A 20964-nucleotide genomic window follows, 5' to 3' on the forward strand; every position below is an offset into this window, starting at 1 on the left:
TAATTATACAGTGACCAAAATCACAAAGTGGATCTTTAAGAAGGGCTGGGTCAACAAACCGCTCTCACAGGTGTCATTAGTCACCACTATCCAGGGAGTGTATAGCAGTCAAGGGAAACACATGTTATAAACACTGATTTTTGTCATTACTCTTTTATTTTTACTATAATTCATGTTTTTAGACTGCCTGATATTAGTCATTCAGGCTAAATGGGAACATTAAAGCCATAATAGGCCTTGCATCTCTTGAATATATTCTTCAGTTTTGGATTTCTGCCCGCTCAGGTCAGAAGCTGCATTGTTCTGCTGCTGACGGCTCGTGATTTCCTTGGCGATTCGCGTGCTGGCAGCCTGTCCACCTGCTAGGTTTACTGCATGAGGTCCAATCTGTGTGTGGGGAGGAAAACAAATCAAAGGGGAGTCTGTAAAATAACTGTGCACATTGTTGTTGAGACACTAAAACTCACCTGTAGAGCGGTGTACTGCCCCATCAGGTAGAACGGACACCCTTCTGCCCACTGCAAGCTTTCTGATATGCACGGCCAGCCGTCGATCACCTCCACGGAGGGACACAATGCTTCTGTTAGTGCCGCCTTGCTCAATACGTTAAAACATGCCATTTGTCTGTCAGAGCCACCTGAATGGGGAATTCCTTCATCAGCTCAGACAGCAAAGGGTCCTGTTTGACATCCAGTTTGCAGCCGGTGGCGAGCCAGATCGTATCTCCAGTCCAGCGGCCCCCGGTGCTGAGGGACAGACTCCAGGCCTGGCTCCTGTAGCACCAGCTGGCTTCACTCACCTGCACAGTTGCGTGAGAATTAGACCATTCACTTCCCCCCACAGCCTTTCACCCCGAGGATCGCCCACGCACCGTTACCTGACAGTACGTCTTCACGTCCACCCGTCCATCCAGGATGAACGGCTGCAAGTGGACGTAGGCCTCCGGGGTGACGGCCCCTCCTTTCCTCGCCTGGCGGATCATAGCCAGCCGCCTGTGGAGACTCCGCTCGTTGTAGAACTGCCGCAGGTATGCTCGGCCATCCATCTTGATGCCGTGCTCCACGTGGGAGTACCGGCCCACCAGGCTCTCCACGTCGCCCACGTCAAACTGCTTCAACTGTAGGAGAAGAAGCGGAGGGGCCGACGCGTGTGTTGGAAGGCGGGCAGGTACGTCTACACTTATGGTTTGGTCTGCATGCAGTTTCACACTGTCACTAGACCTGGAGGTGCTTCCTCATGACCCATGTCACATGGCCGGCACCTTGCTGCAGGGCAATTGAGACGACATGAGCGCTGGTCAGACCTCCACCAACTACCATTACCCTCTGCCCTGCCTCACACACTACACACGATTCTACACACACATACAGCACTTGTAAAGGAAAGTGTTGCAGCGAGGTCGCGGGGTCAAACCACGGGAACCTCAGGTGAAAGCAAAGGATTATTGAATATTAGGGGGGGGGAAACACCAGCAGGGGAGCATTGAGTTTTTGGGACGCTTCCACATTGATTCCCTGCAAAGCTTTTTCATGTTGATGTTACATAACTTACCTCGAGGCTCTTTCTGTCTCTGACGATCTGCGTCTTTAAGTTTTTGCCAAGCGGTTGGCAGGCGGTGCATGAGGTGCACCGTGTGTTGCAAGCGCTCCTCTGGGTAGCTCTCTGCGATGCTTTTCACCCATGAAGGGATGTTAGCCATCTGGGAACGGGTAGGACCTGTCGCCATGACGACCTGGCGGGCTTTCAGGACGACGCCTTCTTGAAGATGGACTTGAAAATACTTCACTCTCTTGCCTTGGGTCACTCTCGTGGCTCCGCCCTCTTTTATCCAGTCGGTCTCGTCCTCAATCACAGCTGTGATGCGCTCCACCGTTCCCTTCACAAGCACTTTGTCCAGGTTGTATCTCCGCACCTGCAGGTTCACATTCACCCGCTCAGCAACTCAGCACAAAACAACAGTCTGCTGCTGGAAGTGCTTTAACTAAGGGCATACATCTTTTTAAAACGTCGAAAATGACAAATATAAAGCTTCTTTCCTGTTTAAAGATGCAATATACAACGTTCACAGCATTAATATGGCAGCAAATATCTATTTTCAATTCAAATTTAGTTAAGAAATTCTTACTCCAAACATGCACACACACACACACACACACACACACACACACACACACACACACTCAACCAACCTGATCTCTAAAGAAATCCACACTTAGCTTGGTTCCTGGCAGACTGAAGGATAAACTCTTCCTGAGCGTTGATGCGGTGTTGAGGCGTTTCCTCTCCTTCCTGCCGAGCCTCATGTCATTGAAAAATGCATTTTCATCCAGAATGTAAACCTGGTCAGGGAGACTGTGAAGCTCGGCTGAACGACCGGACTTTAAAACAAACTCCTGCAGAGCTTTCTGACAGAGAAAACACACACACACTTATTTAGGTTGATACTGTAAAAGCAATGGCTTCTACGTCTTCGGGGGATGTTACCTTGTTGAGCGGGTCTGTGTGCACCAGTGTGTGTGAGCGCAGATGAGGGATGTTCAGAGCTGTGAACTGGCTCTCCCACAGACTGGTCCACTCTCCATAGGAATCCACCACTCGCAGACTCAGCGGGGGGCAGTCGACCCTCTCTGATGTTGTTGAGTTTGTGAGTCGCTCCTCCAGCGTCAGGCCTGCAGACACTAAATAAAAGTGAACTGTGAAGCCACACGGGGAAATCGAAAATCGCCAAATTGAAGAAGTAGTAACAGTAAGAGAGTTCATTTGAGTTCATTTGTATTGTTGTCCTGGCGCCTGTGTCAGAGTCAGATCTGAATAGTCTGATCAGATCTGGTAGATTTTCAAATAGAGAGTTCTGCAACTAATAATCTGCCAATGAATTGATCAATGAAAAGTTTGAAAAATGATTCAAATCTTCAGAATCCAAGTTAACGTCGTCAAAATGGCTCGTTTTGTCCGACCAACTGAACCCCAAAAATGTATACAGAATGTTGGTATAATTCCATAAAACCAAAGAGAGCAACAAACCCTCACAAAATCTAAACTGGATGGAGGGAATGTTTAATAATTTTGCTTTAAAAGTATCTTTAACGACCATCCAAATAGTTGTGCTACCAGCCGTGGGCCTCCTCTTCTTCCTGCCACTGCAGCGTTTGTTGTTGGACGTTCCTGGGTCTGTCTGAGGCCTCGGAGGGTCCGAGGGGGAGGGAGAGAGGGCCGAGTCATGCCCGGGGTCTGAGTCTGGATCAGGGTCAGGGTTGGATAGCAAGCTAGCAAGGGTCAAGGCGTGAGGGCCGCCCCCTATTATCAACACATCGAGTATCACCATCTGAAACACAATACAGACAGCACGGTGCTGTTAGGGACCAGTGTGGGAAGGCTCGTACTTTCAAAGCCTGTTTTTTTTAGTTAGTTCCTTAAACTAACGCGGATCACTCTCACTCAGTGGTTTCAAGATTTCAAAGCATATTCAAACAATATACACAGCAATTTCTGTGATTCTGCAGACCATTCAGATGGTTTCTATAATATACACAGAGAGCTAAAGAACCTTTTTTAACTCTATGACCTTAAACTCAAAACTCCAGATTTCAAACGCAAACAGCACATTGTGCCCGAGCTGCGTCTGAACCAGTGTGTTAATGAATGTGACTTTTAACGGGTTGTCATGTCCGGTGCATCACAGTACCTGCTCCGGTCTGGACCGTCCACTCGTGGCGACTTCCTCAGGCGGTGGAAACATGCTGCACTGGACGCTGGCCGACGGTAGAAGCTTCTCATGTAACTCAATCCACCTCATGCTACAGATTTAGCTGGACTTCACTGGCGCGGCAGGAGAAGCTGGAAATAGCTTGAGTATGTGTGTGTGTGTGTGTGTGTGTGTGTGTGTGCTCGTATGAATTTAGTAAGTCATCCCAGTGTTGAATCAGTAAATGAGATGTTTGCACACAGACTACTGTGACATCTTTCTTTTTTTCTCCCTTATTTAACCTCACTGAGATTCATATTTCAACTTCAACAAACAGCAACATCATAGAAAGGAGTTTAAATAACTTACAGTTAAAGGAATAGTCTGTGCCGATAATACTTTTACTACATAATGCAGGACTTTTACTTGTAGACGAGTACAGCGGAGTAAATACTTCTTCCACCACAGTGTAGTATGCAGAATACAACACGATTCAACTACCTACTCTGTAAGCAGATCATGATCTAATAAACATTTTAAAACAAAAGTCAAACATGAAGGTTATACAAGCATCTCTGGTTTACTAGAATTGCATATTATAAACTGGATATTGTGAAGAACCGTTAAAGATCGCCCCCTTTTCTGGTCGGATAGTTTATTATTAGGACTTGATACGGCAGAGTTCACTGTCACCGAGGAAGTCACTCCAGTAGTTCCCATGTTTAACGGGATATAATCATTTCCTCTTCTCTCTGTTCAGAGTTTTGTGTCTTTGTGATAAGCTGTCAGCTTATTGGTATTCCTAAAAATGAAGGAAGTGAACAACCATTGATAAACAAATCATATGAAATGCTTTCTGTTCTTCATCAGTACACGACATCACTTGTCTGCTAACGTTCATTAGTGAGACTCTGCTGCTGTCGGTAATTGTTTCTCATTGTAGAAAATCTACATTAACAGTAAAATGCTTTCACTGGTGAACTCTCTCCTCAAGTTCTATTGTCCTCGCAAAAAAAAATCAGACATTGTTTTTTTTCATTTACGATTTACCAGTCATGAGGTACTTCCTCTTCAGACATCAGTTCCACATCCATGACTGAGTCAGGGCCCCGCAGTCCTACTTCCTCTTCTGTTCATGCAGAGCAGACGCACACACACGGCGAAGGCTTTAAAAGGCCGGGCCACAGCTGGTGTCAGCTTCAGTCATCATCATCATCATCATCATCGGCGGCCGCTGTCAGCAGTATCATGGATCTGAAGGTGGGTGACAACGTCTTTTACACCGAAACACGGCTATACGGCCAAACTGGCAACTGTTTATTAAGTTTGTTCTTTTCCTAAATGTCAGGATTCTCTAACGGGAGGCGTGCTGGTCAGCCACAAGATCCAAGAAGGAAAGCACCATTATGAAGTGGAAAATGTGATGGAGTACAAGGAAGCGAGTGGAAAAGCATTCGTCAGGTATAAATCAGAGTTTCACAGCCTTCTTGTTTTTGACTGTAACGCAAACCTGACCAAAGCCAATGTATTGTGTCATACTATACACCATCTGAGTAAGCATTTTAAGAAGCTGAAAAAACAACAACTTCCCCCTCACTTTCTAAGAAGTGACCAGGTCAGTTTTAAAGATGAAAACATTTTAATGAATGATTTTTGAGCCAGACGCAGACTGTGCATTGGTTGTTAGAAACTAGATACTGACATAAACAAGCCACATGGATGGTTTTACTAATTTTAATAACAATTTAATAACTATAAAGTACATGTCTTGCGTGTTTTTTCTCAGGAGAGGAGACAAACTGATGCAGATAAACGGCACAGACCTGCAGGATGTCACACCTGAGGAGTTGGCACAATCAATAGCTCAAAATAATCCAATGCTGGTGAGTTTAAAGTAGCGTTTCTATTTCAGACTCTATTCTCTTTTCTATTTTAAGTCTTTCGGTCGGAGACGGCTAATTATCACTACATCTCCAGGGCTGTTGCATAAGGCGAGACTAAGAGAATAATATAAAAATATATGTATTTGGGTGTTTTAAGGTGGATTTTCCCCACAGCCTATAACAGACCCAACAAATCTGAGACCAAATCCACTTCTTTCATCTCCCTTCTTGTGTTCAGACGGTGCACAGGGCCAGCAAGATCAAAGTGCACACTGAGCTGTCCTTCCCAGCTGAGGACATTTTACATCCCGTCTCCAAGGAATCCTTGACTCTCAGTTTCCGCATGGAGATGAAGAGGCTGGAAGACTTGGGGAAGGAAGCGAGGCAGGAGGGAGAAGGAAAGGAGGCCTGTGGTATAGAGGAGGACGTAAGCCAAGATGGAAACGAGGTAGATGGGAAGAGGAGGGATATGCTCATCATTTCAATGAAGCAAACCAGAATCTCTCTGATGAGGGGGAGGGGCTGCGACAGTAGCAGCCCCTGTAAGGGATGTCATGGGACAGGATGTATCTTCAATGACGTTGTCATGGTGGCAGAATCCAGCGAGGTGGTGCTTGGTAAGTTAGCTGGTTTTTAGTCCCTGATCTTCTCTTCTAATTCGTCTCTGAAGTCTAATATATGTTTATGCAGATATAGTCTCGCTGAGATCAATATCTCTTTCTCACCAGAGAAAAGAAAAAAATATATATAATACAGTCCAGTGACAACTATGGATCTCTAAACATGCTTGTTTGCAATTCAGAAAACCTGGAGGGATGAGTACTCCTTTAAGGGTCATTTAAAAAGCTAATTACACCATCCATTAAAGCCCGGTGTCTTTTTAAATGAAAAGTTGGAGTTGAAGTTTCTTGGAGATACATGTCTTAGATCAGTCAAGAAAAAAGGCATGGGTTACTATCGTCATCAGAAAAGGCAAATCAGACTGATCAGTCGGCTCCCGTCTCCCCGACACGGTCAAAAAAGTGCCTCACACACACCCGAACGACTCCCGACTTGAGCGTACGTTCTGCACTTGCGCAAGATGCATTTTTATTATTGTCGCCCCAAAAGAAAAAAAAAAAACTTGAGCACGCATGCACGTGTTTTGCCATCGTCTGAGCTTCATCTGGTTTGTATTCCATCGTCACATCCGGTCTTCTCGTTCACTGATTCGCTAGTCAAGGGTTAGCACTCCACCAACCAGATTGGTCAGACTGAACGGCTTGATTCGACACGTGGAATCGGCTGAAAAGAACGTCGACGACTTCGACGAAGGCCGATGGCACAGAACACACCGAACAGACTCATGTCACCGACGTCGGCCGATAATGGTCTTGGTGTGTCAGAGCCTTTAAATGCATTATTATGTAAAATGTGATTTCTCCCTCCTGAACCAGTGAGGGAGGGATTAACGGCTGTTGTTTTTCTTATAAAGGGGATGTGTACTAGGCTGCCTTTTGTTTCACTGTCCCTGTGTCTGTTTCAGTTTCAAGAGGAGGTGGAAGTTTCCAACGGCTCAAGTCGTTAGACACACCAGTCCAACACGTGGTCTCTCACAACTACCTCCGATGTTTGTGCCAGGAAAAGAGGATCTATGCACGTCCGAACCCAGGTCGGTCACCCAGAGCATGGAGCAACATGGCACCTCATTTACAGTCGTCACAGCTTTTAGTTCCAGTTTACAATTCATTCTTCAAACTCCTTGTTTTGTTTTGATTTCGTTCAGAGGAGATGACCATCTATTACTACAAGACAAGCGGTTCTCCCATTTTAGATGGACAGCCAGTGGTCCTAAACTTCAGCAAGTCCAACTGCTTCGTCAGGTGCTGCAAGGAAGGGGAGAAGGTGTGCCTACAAGTGGAGGTAATGACTGTTGCTGATGGAGTGAGTTCATGTATGCCTACGCAGAGTTAAAGGCAGAGTAGGTCATTTGGAAAAAACACATTGAGATTTTGACTTTGAACGTATCACCAAACCCAAAAAGTCCCGCCCCCTTCGTTCAGACCGCTGTTCTGGCCCGGCTTTTTGGATTGGACAGGGTTTTTACAGTCCTGCTATGGCCACAGATATTAAAAAAAATGCTTTTTATGTCAGAGCATTTAATGTATTCTTTGCAATTACAAGGAGTTCAAGTAATATGACCTACTCAACCTTTAACATTACAGTACATTTAAGGTGTATCCACCTGTCCTTGAAACGCTTCTCTTTCCTGAAATACATAAGAACTTTTACATAGATGGTCCCAAGAAGATGACTTTGGTGATCCTCTGACTTTTTCCTCGTGCACCACCATGAGGTCAACTCTCTGGAAAAAGTATTTGATGGATTGCCATGACATTTGAAAGTCAGGGGACCACCAAGGTCAGTAGGATGCATCCTCATGTCACCATGAATGTATTTTTCATCTGAAAGTTGAGATATTTTGTTCTGGACCAAAATTGTTGACGGACCAACATTTGGTCTCATCAGCTAGAATGGCAAAAAGACACTTGACTCATCTTTAAATGATCTTAAAAAGGTCTCTAAACTGTAAATGATGACTCTTACACCAATGACAGGGGACTTGACTCGGACATGGACATGGAAGTGGAAAAATCTTTGCTGGCCTAGCAGTATATTCAGAGAGTTTTGCGGAGTTTCTGTTGAAAGAGAGTGCACGGGTAGAAAAGGGAAGTTGTGTCTGTCAGATGAGAGTTTCATACGTTGCCTGAAATAGATTAATTCCCCCATATGTTTGTATTTTCAAGGTAATGACATCATAAATTCAACGCCTTTGATTTTTGTACACAGACATGGCTTTGTCATTGCGATCCATGTGTTGTCACAAATTAAAAAAAGGAAAATTGTCTTTGGTGAAGAATTAGGATCAACATAGAACTCAAAAGTAGGGTTTAAGGTTTCTAGTCAAAAAGAACCGATACTCCCACCTCTGAAAAATAAAGTAATTAGTCTGCCTACAGTCTGTTTGAGGCACCGGTTTCGAGTTGAATGCTAACTTCAGCATGCTTACATGCTAATGTTTAGCATGTTGCCCTATAACGTTCACCCATCATCTTAGTTTAGCGTGTTAGCATGCTAATATTCATAAATTAGAACTAAACACAAGTTCAGCTCAAGTTATTAGTTACTAGTATTTGATGATAAACTAATGACATGTCGGCATAGATCAGGAATGTGTTGCGGGCGACAATCAATCGTTAATAGCGTGTAGTCTACGACACTGAGCAGCGCTGAGCCTGGGAGGCCTCACGACGTCTTAGCATGTTTTGGGGGGTTTTTTGCCTTCCACGACATCTTCCATTACTTTTACCAACAGGAGCACATCAAGCTGGCAAGTAGGCTACTGTCATTAGCATCAAGCTAGAAAATAATTTATCATAAGACTTGGATAACATAGCCTAGTGGGTCCCTTCCGGATGACATCACATACATCATGAAAGACGACCGATGATGGGTCGGGGACTGAAGTGTCGTCTTTCATGTCTCTTGGCCGAGTAACGACAAGACTTTACGACTCTATAATCGCCTAATATGACATAGCGACCATCGTACCAGACACAAATTTTGTGTAGTCTGATCAAGGTAGAAGTATTTGACGAATATTTGATCTGATAATGGTGCCAGAGAAAAAGTTCTCTTTATGTCTGTCGGAAACTTTGTGTCAATCCATCAAATAAACAAATAAATAAATGTAGTAGTTGAGATATGAACAACATCCATCCTTACTCCCGTTTCAGGAAGAGGAAAGCGATAGAGAGTTAATTTTATTTAATCCGGTGACTAACAAGTATTATTGTGATACCTGCGAACCAAATGTGATGGATCTTCACGTTTGTTGTTGCTGCAGACTTGCGAGAGGGAGAGGCTGACGAAAATCTCCAAAAGTGACGAGAGCACCCTCTCCTTTGTCTTCTACATGAAGAGCAGCGCGACCAGAGAGCGGACGTTTGAGTCGGCGCTGCACGGCGGCTGGTTCATCCAAGTAGACACCAACTCGGTGACCATGGATACCAAGGGTGGAGGGAGGGGAGATGAAGCTTTCCTTTTCATCATTCAGACGTGATCATTACCATTTTAAATTCACTTGTGGATTTTATTTGGGATGTGAAATTGAACAAAGGAAAATCCAGAGGTGAGCGCGGGAATCCCCCGTCACTGTGACAAATTCTGCTATCGTAGAAGTGTGTAGATATGTATCATACAACTATATCTAATTGAAACTGTTTTTACTGCAAGTATACATGTTTAACCAGCTTTGTTGTTTAAAGTGACATTCAACAACAACAACCAGCGTTAATGTGTTGTTTTCAGTGATGTACTTTCATAAAAATACTTTTATGTTCAAAATAAAGATGATAGTAACTTTATTTCTTTAACTTTCTGATACACATGATAAAAATCTGCAAAATGACATTAAGTGTAAACATGAGTCCACTGTATTAAAACAAGTGTAAACACGAATCGAAACGAATCGAAACGAAGTACTGAATCACTGCGTAGATAATGTCACGTTTACTGCATTTGGAAACATTTTCTGATACCACTTCACAGACTTACTGTATATGTATTATTATATATTATTATAACACATTAAATGTATTACTCTTCTATTAGCATGTGATCTTTGGTATGCATTGGTAAACTTTTATAAATAATGTCAGCAGGGTTTTTGGATGCAACATCTCAGTAATGTAATGAACGATGCATATATTTTCAATAAAATTGGCAATATGCAGAGTGATACTTATTATTATCATTTATTTAGCACGAAGCAAGCATTTGATCTTCTTATGCCCCTATCTACCAGCTGTGCATCGACAACATTAAATCTGATCATTTAAAACAAGCAGCATCAAATAGTATTACAAAAAGGTCTGACCATAAATAAAAATTACATTTTTGTGTGTATGTTGTCAAGACATTCATTAAAGGTAAAACAAAAAAAAAGTACTGATGACTACACTTAAGTGCACCTGAGCCTATGCTATTTTGAGGCATCATTCATTTATGATATTTGTATTTAAATATACTTATTTTTAACTTAACATACTTGAAATGTAACTTAAATTGTTGTTTTTTAAGTGTAATGTTACATTTAAATTCAAGTATTAAACAAGTATTTTCAGTGTATTCAATGTATATTAATATTTGTCCAAAAGACCTTACTTACTATAATTAAAGCACACACCACAAGTTAAATGTCAATCATCAATACAAAAAACGACTCAAGGGAACGTAGAAGTAATATTATACTACTTAATATCCATCCATCCATCCATTGTCTACCGCTTATCCTGTATTTAGGGTCACGGGGGGGCTGGAGCCCAATACTACTTAATATGCTAAGTATAATATTAGTGCATCAGAAATAGCATACTTTGAGTCACATTTGATATACTACAATTAAGTATATTAGTATATTACTTTATAAGGGTATTCACTATAAAATAACTTGACAAACTAAAACACATGTATACACATTTTGCAGTTCTGTTGATGTTTGGTGAAAACATTGGGGACACCTTCACACTGGTTTCAGAAACCAGTTTGCTCATCGTCACTCTCCTGAAAGGCTTTGTTCGTTTGTCCATCAGTGTTTTCATCGTAGGGATTCTCCATATTTACCTTTGCAGCTTTCCTACAAACACAGAAGAAACACAACATGTCTCACAGTTCTCAGAGGCAGACTGGTCCAACGTGGCAGAAACGGGCCTCAGTCCCGAGACCAAAAACTCACTTCTTGCGTTCTATGATCCCGGAGACGACGAGGTAGACGCCGGCTAGCACCACGATTCCCATGACCACCCCAAACACCACCAGCCACACCTCCACCGGCTGCTCCACGGGAGGGGCAATTGTTGCTAGGATACCCTCAAACTCCAGTGTCTTGTCATCCAATTGGAAGGCATCGTTGATTCGGCCTCGACACAACCTGGTTAGGAATTATAGAAACGCTAGACTTAGAGTACACAACCATGCTAACAGCGAAATGGGGCCTTTCAACAAAGTTCTTGCAATTCACCTTGAGGTGGAAAGAATGTCTGCACCAAAATGCTGGAGCTAGATTAATTGTTTTGGAACCATACATCTGTACGATGTTATGTGCCAATCCATCCAGTAGATTTTGACCACCATTGCTGGTGACGCTAGAGAAAAAGTCAGAGGATTGCCAAAGGCAGTAGGATTCATCCTCTGGGCACCGTGAATGTCTGGGCACAGCTTTGTGGCAAGACTTGTTGCCATATTTCCAAAGTGGTCGTCACACACTTACATTACCATCCCCAGAACAAGTGTGACTAAAATCATCAAACTATAAATTCAATCCCCTCGACTTTTACAGCGTCTTAGGCCGTGATGCATTCAGGGTTCAACAAACAAAATATTCTAAACTGTTTCGGAACATACTGCATGTAATGGATGAAGCGAGAGGCCTCACCGTATGGCAGCCTCCAGGACGTTCTTTGGGATGTATGTGGAGTAATTTGCTGGGTTGGTGACCACGATGTAGAAGGAGATCCTGGGAGTCTCTCTGTAGACGAGGATGTTCTCTGCTCTGCCAGTACAAAGCGAGAAAATCTCTCAAATTAATGCGGTAACGAAAAACCGCCAGATGAAATCAAAGCATGAAGCATCTTCGTATGTCGTTGCGGACCCGGGATGATACTGACTTGAACTCAAGGTTCTGGTTCTTTTGGCTGTAGTACTGCCTCAATGCGTACGCGATGTTGGCCTTGAACAGGTACAGCTCGTTGTCGTTCCAGGAATACTGAAACACATTTTACTGGATTCATATTTGCCATGATATCAAACAGACTGAAGTTCACTTCAAGGTTTATTGTAACCGTTAAAACACTATTAATACTCACAGCGTTATCACCCATGGCAGCCTTCAAACTGAGCCTCACTTTAATGGCATATGCTGAATCTGTGGAAAACATCAAATCATGAGTTCACTTTGATGAATTGGGATTTTTTTCTCTCCATATTAACTCTAACCCTAACCACATTTGAGTGACCCTGAACACATCTCATGCATTTGTTTTTGGGATTTCACCCACTCTTTGTCAATAAAAAAAAAACAAAAAAAACGTTTTTTTCAGGAAATACACATTCTAGTAAATGTCTTTTGTTTAGTCATGGCAATATTATGCAACTTAAGACTGTTTTTTCCCCTGCTTCCTTAAAAATGTCCTCGGGGAATTTTTCTTTTACTTCAGTGACTTTTTGTGAAGTGGCACAGCAAACGTTTCACCAGGAGTCACATCACAGTTTTTTTTGTTTTTTTGTCACAGTTATTACGTAATGGTGAGAGAGTTGTTTGTCTACTCTAAACCGCTAATATGCCTCTGGCGCAACGTTTAAAACCCTTAAAAAAAACAGTGTTTGGTGCCGACTTAGATGCTACATAAACTAGATGTAGCAGGAGAGATACACTCAGCCCAGATTGGTTTGCTGTGGAGGAAACAAAGCAAGACAGGAGAAAGGCTTTAAGGAATTGTTCAACATTTTGGGGGAAATAGGCCTATTTTCTGCTTTTGCCATGAGTTAGTTTAAAAAAGTGATTCATATCTTTACAATGAATACAAAGCTGCAGCCATGAGATGGTTAGCTTAGCTTAAGACAAACTGGAAATGGTCCAAACCTGATACAGGTCAAAAGTAACAAATCCACCTACCAGCCATTCTTAAACTACACAACTGTACAACAACTGAAGTGTAAAAACAACATATTGTGCTTTTAGGGGAGGTAATGTGCCTGATGGTTACACAGAAAACTTCCTGGCGATGATAAGACTCTGATAAATTACTGAGCAAGAACAAGTCCAGCACATAACCTCCCATAAAACCATACAGCGTTTTTTTTATATTTTCCTTTTTCAATCTAAAAACAGTTCATATATGATGCTAGCTGTTTATATGATCCCAGCCTTTGTGCTAAGCTAAGCTAACCAGCTACTGGTGATAGCATCATGTTAGCTCCTTTCAGCAAGAAAGCAAATTGTGATTTTAATGGTAGTAATCTTCAGTGTTTTTTGTACTCACATGGATCTATTGACGTCTTCCAGCCTACAACCCTGTTGTGTTTCTTGTTCTCTGCATGCAGCCAGTCATGAAGTTTTTGGAAATAATCCAGCAGGGGTCGGGCGTCCATATTAACATCCCCCGCTATCGAATGCAAAGCCCTGGTCCAGGACTGTGACCTTCCCAGCTCTAACATATTCCTAACAGAAATCAGTGAGGATGATGATGATGAATTACTGCTGCATTTATACACGTGTGCCACAATAGTGTAATACATAATGATTCACAGCAAAACAGGGATGAGACATTATCTGTCTTTTGATTTCAAATGCTTGTTTGGAATATCTACAACAAATACATCTGATTCTGGGAGAGCCTCCAAAGAGGAACAGGAAGTGGTCCGTACTTTAGTTTGGTTCCTGCTGCTGTGGAATTGGTAATGTCACATGTAGACAAGGCCTCCGTGTGACCAGCAGCGTCACACAGCGCTTTTTGGAACTGGAACTGGTAGATGGTTCTCGTGAAGTACCTGTATTCATAACCAGTGACACACACACACAGGTTTACACAACAATTTCTTAATTAGGTTTATGAAACATCATGGTTCGGCTTAAAATATGCATGTTCCTTACGTTGTTTTAGTTAGACATATTCATTAAAATAAGTCAACTTTGACCTTTGTTTTCACACGGCACACAAGCAAGAGAGTGAAAGTCCTGTGTTTGTCCGACCCCCTCCCTATGACGATGATTAGAAACGTATTTGTGATACGTCAATCACAAATATTATCCAGTTGAAAGATGTACATGTGTTTAGCATTTCCTTGTTCAATCTGCCCTCCAGCTTTGATTGCTTGTCCAACGACAATGCGATTGCTCATGTCATGAATAATAAAAATGTAATATAATCAATACATGGCCATTTAATCTGTTTAAAGTCCCAGTCGGCAAGTCCGGCAGATGGAGGGCACTCTGTCAGATTTTGAATGTTTCCAACTCTCACGCTCCTCCCCCACGACCACCAAGCTCCTCCCCCTCGACTTTGTGACCTTTGAAATCCCTTAGATCATGCCACCTTTGAAACGCAGGTCCGATGTTGACTCTGGTTTTTATCACGGGCACCGTCGCCATCTTTCTTTTTTTCCTTCTTTTCCACCGGTGTTTTCTTCTCCTTGGTTGTTTTGGACCTCCTCGTTTCGGTTTTTAACGAGGAATTGGAAGCTTGTTGCTACTTCCCTCCGCCTCCCTCCTGTGATAGTGGAACGACCCGAGGGGGGAGGGGCTCTGTGTGCATGAACACAGCCCTGCGTGCTGATTGGACAGGATGATCCAGGCGCTGTCGATTTTTTGCAAAACAAACAACAGGCTCTACGTGCACGTAGAGGTGCGTTTTTTTTTTTAAACCGGATGATTTATGTTGTTCTATCGGAGCGTAGCGTCGGCTTCAGTGAATATGATAAAAAAAATATTGCAGACTGGGAATTTAAAATGTAATAATATTACTATTATAATTGAAAGCGGGAGCGCTACCTGATGAACGAGTAGTCTCCAGACACATGGAACAGAGCGGGCGGGTCACAGTAGGTCTCGTCTCGTGGCATCGGCTCCACCACCCCCACCAGCTCCCTCCTGTGATGACAACAGAGAGTCAGCACTGATGCAGGCTGATGCTGGAACCAAAATGAAGCGGTCGCTGAGGTAACACTACATGAAAAAGCGACAACACTCGCCTGCAGGGTGTCCCCCTTTCGACCGCATTAAGTGACCGGCTCTGACTGCAGAAATGATGCACTATTTACAGCTACTCTTATAAGTCTTACTTCATCTCCCACCAGCGCTTCATCCAATCATCCTTGGTGATGTTTCCTGCCAACACCTGCCACCTCCATTCCTCCAGCATGTAGGTGAACGGCAGCGTGGCCACGATGGTGAGCGCCTGCTTCAGCAGGAAGTTAATCTCCGTCTCTGCAAGGCAAAAAAAAACCCCCAAAAAAAAACAGAGTTTATGATTTGGAAAGTGAAGGGACACTCCAACATGTTATACAGAGAAAAAATGTTCTTTTTTAGCACATTTCTGTGAGCTTATAGACGTGTTTAAGCACTCTCCATTTGATATGCTGTTTATGATGCATGATGCCGTTTAGAAAGCCCGAGGTCATTTTATGCTCGAGTATCTGGTTTCACCGGTGTGTGAACAGGTGAATGCAGGTGTGACACGGTCACCGACGGTGCTGCAGCTATTATTATCCTAGATGCCATTTTAGGGCAGCAGCCCAGAGACACATGACTCATACCTGCTCTAGTTTATTCAGAACTTACTTATGATAACTGATTGTCTTTGGGAGCTCAACACAGACATATTGTGAATGTTGATATGGGTAACGTAGTTACTATCAAACAGCTGCTCATTTACACATTCAGTAGACAAGGAGAGACTTAAGCTTAAATAAGTCCAATATGTTCTTTCAGCTCTGTTTTGGTCTCCACTCACTCCTGAGGGAAATATCTGGCCCTTTAGCAGCTAAATGCACCTTTGTGTTCACTATGAGTATGAGGACTTTTTCATGGAAAACAGTTGGAGACTCATTCCAACCAAATAAGACACATATGTAATCTTTGCTCATCCCGTAGTGTAACTACGTCAGTCAGGAGCCGAGAGACTCATTTTCTTCTTTGGCCTTATGGCAACAGCAGCTAAAGTTTACACTATTATACCTCATATAAAAGGAAAAACAGTTCAAATAAACACGATCAAATACAAGGTGCACCGAGCCGCTGCACATTTCTGATCCCTGATCAGTTCAGGCACTGGGTGGGTGGCTGGAGAACGTTAATGAGAACATGATAAAAACATCTCCTCTCGAGCTTCATTACCACCTCCTTCTGGACAGAAGAAGCACCGACCCTGATTTACACGTGGTCCAGGAAACCGATTGTTTCCTGGTCCACGTTGTTTTGGGAAAACCGATATTTCTTTGGTTCGACAACTCAGTGTTATGATCATCAATAGTACCATTATCATAAACAAAGTCAGCAGGCAGGAGGCCCAGGCCCTTCAGGTGTTTGGGTGTTGCAGCAGACAGGGACATGATTTCTCCGACAGCCTCGTGGAAACCCTCGTTGGCTCCGTCCCTCAACAGGTAGGTCAGGTTACGGTAGGCCATCTGGTACTGGGTGTGACCCATCTCATGGTGCGCCGTGAGGAAGTCGTCCATGTTGACCTTGGTGCACATTTTGATCCTGAAGACATCACAGGGAGTTACGAGGTGCGACGCAGACGTGGCATGATGCCACATCAGATACACTGCACCAATAAATCGGGTTTAGCTGAAGCCCACTGTGTTCAATATGTTTTGACAAGAGGAAGACTTTGGTTATCTTTATCAGCAGGAAGAAATGACTGGAGAGATTAATCAACATTGTTGTTCCAGCAAGTTCATATTTATGGCTCTCGTGTACTGATCTACAGTCAGATTACTGAACAGGCCACACAAAACCCATATAGATCAGTTGCAAAGAGCTGCTTTAAGTCAGCAACTTTACTACTACTATAGATTTTGTGCTTTTTCTTTGTTTCAGCGTGGCTTCATATGTGTGTGCGTTTCCTACCTGAAGTCCTCTCGGTTCCCCATGTCCCAGGCTGTGGGGTGACAGACCACCTTGCGTCCATCATCAGGCTTCTCCAGCATAGAATTATTCCAGAAGTTTGGGAACATCTCGTAGAGGCCCACGGACATGAAGAACTTCTCTGCTTCTTCGAAAAGCCGAAGCTCAGTCCAGCCCTGATATTCAAATTAACATTTTATGGACGGCTTCATTTCCGAAAGAGGATTTTGTTGGTTTAATTTATTTTTAATAATACAGAATAACATTATCAACTAAAGTGCACTGTACCTCCTCCACCATGGTTTTACTGACATCTATATCTGGTTTAAGAGGGTAGGGCACTGAAAGAGGGTACAGGTTGGTCCAGAATCTTCCCCACATGTCACCTGAGAAATCAACACAGAAGGCAGATGTTTTTAACTGTAAGTTCTCCATGTAGAGACCGCGATGTTCCTCCTAGAGTAGACCATAGCCAGTCAAGGATGGACGCTGTTTCATCTAAACATTGTTACTGCTGAACAATCAATCAAATCACTAAATATTATATTCCTGAAGGTGAGATTTATGTTTTCTTTTGACCAAACCTCAAAACACAAGCACTTTAAAACGTCATCAATGTAAAGGTAATTTTGCAGGATGTCACGCTGCTTTTTCATCTTCTTCAATCAAACTAAGCGGTTGTGGCGGTCACACCTGGACAACTGAGGAAGACATTGATTGAAGTTCTTGATGGGCATTTAAAGGGACAGTTAACCCCAAAATAAAAAAAAATGCATGCTGTTCCTCTGTAGTGTTATTTATTATTCCAGATGGTTTAGGTGCGAGTTGTCTAGTTCTGGAGATATCAGTTGTAGAGATGTCTGCCTTCAGACATTTGGAAAAACGCAACAGCAATGTCTCACAAATCATGACCTTGTTGTGATTAGTAACATGCTGGAACTGTAGTTGAAAGCAATAGTTCCTACTGTATACCATTATATTGGAAATGAGGATATGTATTTTTGATTTTGGGGTGAACTGTCCCTTTAAAACTTCCATGAACATTAATTTTTTTGTGAAGCAAGATAAGACATACCCAGCAGGTGAGCTGGTAGAGGTCCTTCTGAATCAATATGTCCTTTGTAGACCTCCATAAGCTTGGCTCTCACATAGGCATGCAGCTCCTTGTATAAAGGCATGATCTGTGGAAACCCCCCCAAAAACAATACATTCGTTAATACAGGTGCTATGAAACAGAAGCATACAATAATCCACTGGCATTAGACGTACCTCTTTGTATACAGAACGGACATCGTCCATCAGCTGATCTCTGGTGTACTTGTAGCGGACGTCCTCCTCAATGGTCTCATAGTTATATCTCCAGTAAGCTCCATAGTCTTCATAACCTGTACGAGTGTTGGTGAGAGGGGAACACATTGAACTGTCACCAGCAGTTTGTTTCTGTGTGTATTTGTTTGGCAGAATTGTATCCGACTCCCCTTTGCGTGGCGCAGCATACACACAGTAGTATTACGCGAGTTAGAGGTTACGACATGCAAGGCTACGCTCAGCTGTTTGTTAACTGTGTTACAAGAAGCTCCGTCATGTATGATCACTGAACACAGTCAGCCCTGTGTTAATTATACATGGATGATATGAAAATGTAGTAATTATTTAACCCACATTAAGGTTCCATCCAGATGTTAAAACAGCATGTCATCCATACATTAATTATAAACATTAACATAATTCATCAGGTGGTATGTTCTATTCTTTTTAAAGGCATCACCGTTTAGCTTGGCAGCTTCATTCTTAAGATCCACATAGTCTTCGTACAGAGGCCTCATCCTCTTGCCCGTCTCTCTCCTCCAGCCCTCCCACACATGCAGACGGTCCCCGTAGTCCCGGCTGTTGGCCATGACGTGCTCCAGGTCTGTGAAGAGGGGAGACTGTCACAGAGTACCTCCAGCTAAATGTCAAAAAACACAAAACTGCAAGGAGAAATATCACACTAAAAAAAGTATGATCGTTTATGATAATTGGTCATTCTATTGCACTACATTTCTGAGGGAAATATAGTACTTTTTTAAACCCATGACACATAGGATGAGTATATACATATATATATATATATATATATATATATATATATTAAAAGATTAAATTTGCAGACAGTAGAGTGCCTGAAATGAGCTCCCCCTTGACTACACTGAAGAACTGCTTACAAGTAGATGATAATATTCCATTAAGATGCTTTACAAACACACCAATACTGTACTTGAATTACCCTGTTGTTGACAGGTGTTATACAAATACAATGATCTTGCTTGCCTTACTTTTACTTCAGTAAGATTTTCAATGCAGAACTTTTATTACTTGTAATGGAGTACATTTAGATTGTGATATTGCTACTTTTACTAAAGTCTCCGCACTTAAACACCATAATTTGATAGGGGTGTGTAAAAGTACCTATATAGTACCCATATAATTCTATTATAAAGATAATAATTCTAAAAATACTACATTACAAGTACAAGTCATTAAATGTGCAAAAGAAAATGTGTGGGATAAATCAATGGGTTGTTGTTGGAGCTCGTTTGAACTACTTTATGTACAGTTTGTTAGTCAGTCCAGTGGTTCCCAACATAGGGGTCAAGCCCCCTCTAAAGGGTCACATATGAGGAAATCAAGAAAAGGAAAATCAACATGCTGGTACTAAAAACTCTCTACTCTCTATTCATTTTACCTCGTTGACCTCCAACAGACTTGAAATGAAACCATCTGAGAGGTTTAAAAGGGGAAATATTTTGTATGTGGAACTGCTATAAACTCACATCTGAACTATGACAAGGAAGCGCCAAAAGCCTGGGAACCACTGATTTAATCGTTAATCAATGAATTGTATTTTATAAGTTATATCGCATCGTTTTGTAAAAAATGTCATTCTTAAACTGGAAATCTCTATTCTTGAACCTGAACCAAAGACACCTTCCTTCTCTCAGTGACTATGTTAATTATAAACTGCTTTATCTGACTCTTCCTGACAGTAGCAGGCAGCCGAGACGCCCAACAGGCTCCTACCTGGCTCCAAAGTCTTGCAGGTATGGGGGTCGTCCGGCAGACACACCGTCGCTGTGCTGTAGATTGTACTCATCTCACTCATAACCTTACTGAGCTAAACAAACAACACAATGTTGATGTTAGTCCAGAACTTGCGTCTTTGGAGCTTTCACAAATGTGAACATTTTAAGACATAAGCATACATCTAAAACAATGAAAATGAGCATTGAGTCGTACATGTGCTGCTTTATCTGGGGACAGGGCACCAGAGCCTTTGTCTTGTAGGGAGATGAGCTGTAATTTGATTTCTGCATCACTGATTTGGTCGATGTGGAACTGCCGGGACTCGTCTGACATCTGGGTGTAGAAATTGCCCCAAATGTCTCCCTGTTCTGTCTGGGTAGAATGAAAACGCATCAAAATACTGTCATGAACGTAACTCCTCGATCTGTTTTTTTAAAAGGCCTCCCGATGCTTACCAGGTTGTCTGCGTTCTCCTTCGTGATGTTGGTGTTGTAGGCCCACGATGCCAGCGAGTACTGGTACATACGCGCAGTCGCCTCCTCGTCGAACCTCTGCAGGAACAACGTGGCGTTCTTCTCCACATCTGTCTGAGCATTTACAGCCCAGGACACAGCCAGCAACAGTGCAAGAACCCTAGCAGACATATTGGCGGCTTCAGCTCTCTCCAT

At 42.7% G+C, this 20964-nt stretch overlaps 3 protein-coding genes across 5 annotated transcripts; 1 reads left to right on the plus strand and 2 right to left on the minus strand.

Moving 5' to 3' along the window:
- Positions 1–148: 148 nt before the first annotated feature.
- LOC311024417 (uncharacterized protein) lies at positions 149–3811 on the minus strand. 3 transcript variants are annotated; one of them, XM_084026817.1, is made up of 10 exons: positions 3686–3811; positions 3112–3325; positions 2485–2669; positions 2190–2405; positions 1552–1912; positions 1221–1354; positions 878–1117; positions 638–799; positions 468–557; positions 149–387 (listed from the first exon to the last, which is right to left on the minus strand). In XM_084026817.1, exons 1-10 carry the CDS (start codon positions 3794–3796, stop codon positions 220–222), a joined length of 1881 nt encoding a protein of 626 aa, XP_083882943.1. In that variant the 5' UTR covers positions 3797–3811; the 3' UTR covers positions 149–219. The 3 variants fall into 3 exon arrangements, with proteins under 3 accessions (XP_083882943.1, XP_083882942.1, XP_083882944.1); XM_084026816.1 differs by having other exon boundaries at positions 150–387; positions 2485–2678; XM_084026818.1 differs by having other exon boundaries at positions 251–387; positions 468–529; positions 2485–2678.
- A 1001-nt stretch (positions 3812–4812) lies between these two features.
- Positions 4813–10344, plus strand: LOC311011200 (uncharacterized protein). Its single transcript, XM_084006007.1, has 7 exons — positions 4813–4945; positions 5034–5146; positions 5472–5568; positions 5807–6185; positions 7094–7219; positions 7334–7470; positions 9455–10344. The coding sequence occupies exons 1-7, from the start codon at positions 4934–4936 to the stop codon at positions 9668–9670; spliced, it is 1080 nt and encodes a 359-aa protein (XP_083862133.1). The 5' UTR covers positions 4813–4933; the 3' UTR covers positions 9671–10344.
- Positions 10345–11023: 679 nt separating this feature from the next.
- Positions 11024–20964, minus strand: ace2 (angiotensin I converting enzyme 2; the record flags this gene model as incomplete). The annotated part of the gene is made up of 18 exons (XM_084013434.1): positions 11024–11245; positions 11345–11539; positions 12044–12160; positions 12276–12373; positions 12474–12532; positions 13650–13828; positions 14035–14157; positions 15158–15256; positions 15448–15592; positions 16641–16867; positions 17237–17409; positions 17522–17619; positions 18309–18414; positions 18503–18618; positions 19002–19145; positions 20294–20387; positions 20510–20668; positions 20752–20964. 18 exons carry the CDS (start codon positions 20962–20964, stop codon positions 11143–11145), a joined length of 2448 nt encoding a protein of 815 aa, XP_083869560.1. The 3' UTR covers positions 11024–11142.

This window comes from Eutrigla gurnardus (assembly GCF_963514095.1).
Source record: "Eutrigla gurnardus genome assembly, chromosome: 1".
Lineage (NCBI taxonomy): Eukaryota > Metazoa > Chordata > Actinopteri > Perciformes > Triglidae > Eutrigla > Eutrigla gurnardus.

What these genes read in the sequence shown, in the direction of transcription:
- LOC311024417 (XM_084026816.1), bottom strand. Translation starts at nt 3,796, where the DNA reads ATGAGGTGGATTGAGTTACATGAGAAGCTTCTACCGTCGGCCAGCGTC. An exon ending in GAAGAGGAGGCCCACGGCTG is followed by an intron (nt 2,679 to 3,111) that starts GTAGCACAACTA and finishes ACTTTTATTTAG; the next exon opens with TGTCTGCAGGCCTGACGCTG. An exon ending in TGAAGGAATTCCCCATTCAG is followed by an intron (nt 558 to 637) that starts GTGGCTCTGACA and finishes CCCTCCGTGGAG; the next exon opens with GTGATCGACGGCTGGCCGTG.
- LOC311011200 (XM_084006007.1), top strand. An exon ending in CTCAAAATAATCCAATGCTG is followed by an intron (nt 5,569 to 5,806) that starts GTGAGTTTAAAG and finishes TCTTGTGTTCAG; the next exon opens with ACGGTGCACAGGGCCAGCAA. An exon ending in AGGTGTGCCTACAAGTGGAG is followed by an intron (nt 7,471 to 9,454) that starts GTAATGACTGTT and finishes TTGTTGCTGCAG; the next exon opens with ACTTGCGAGAGGGAGAGGCT.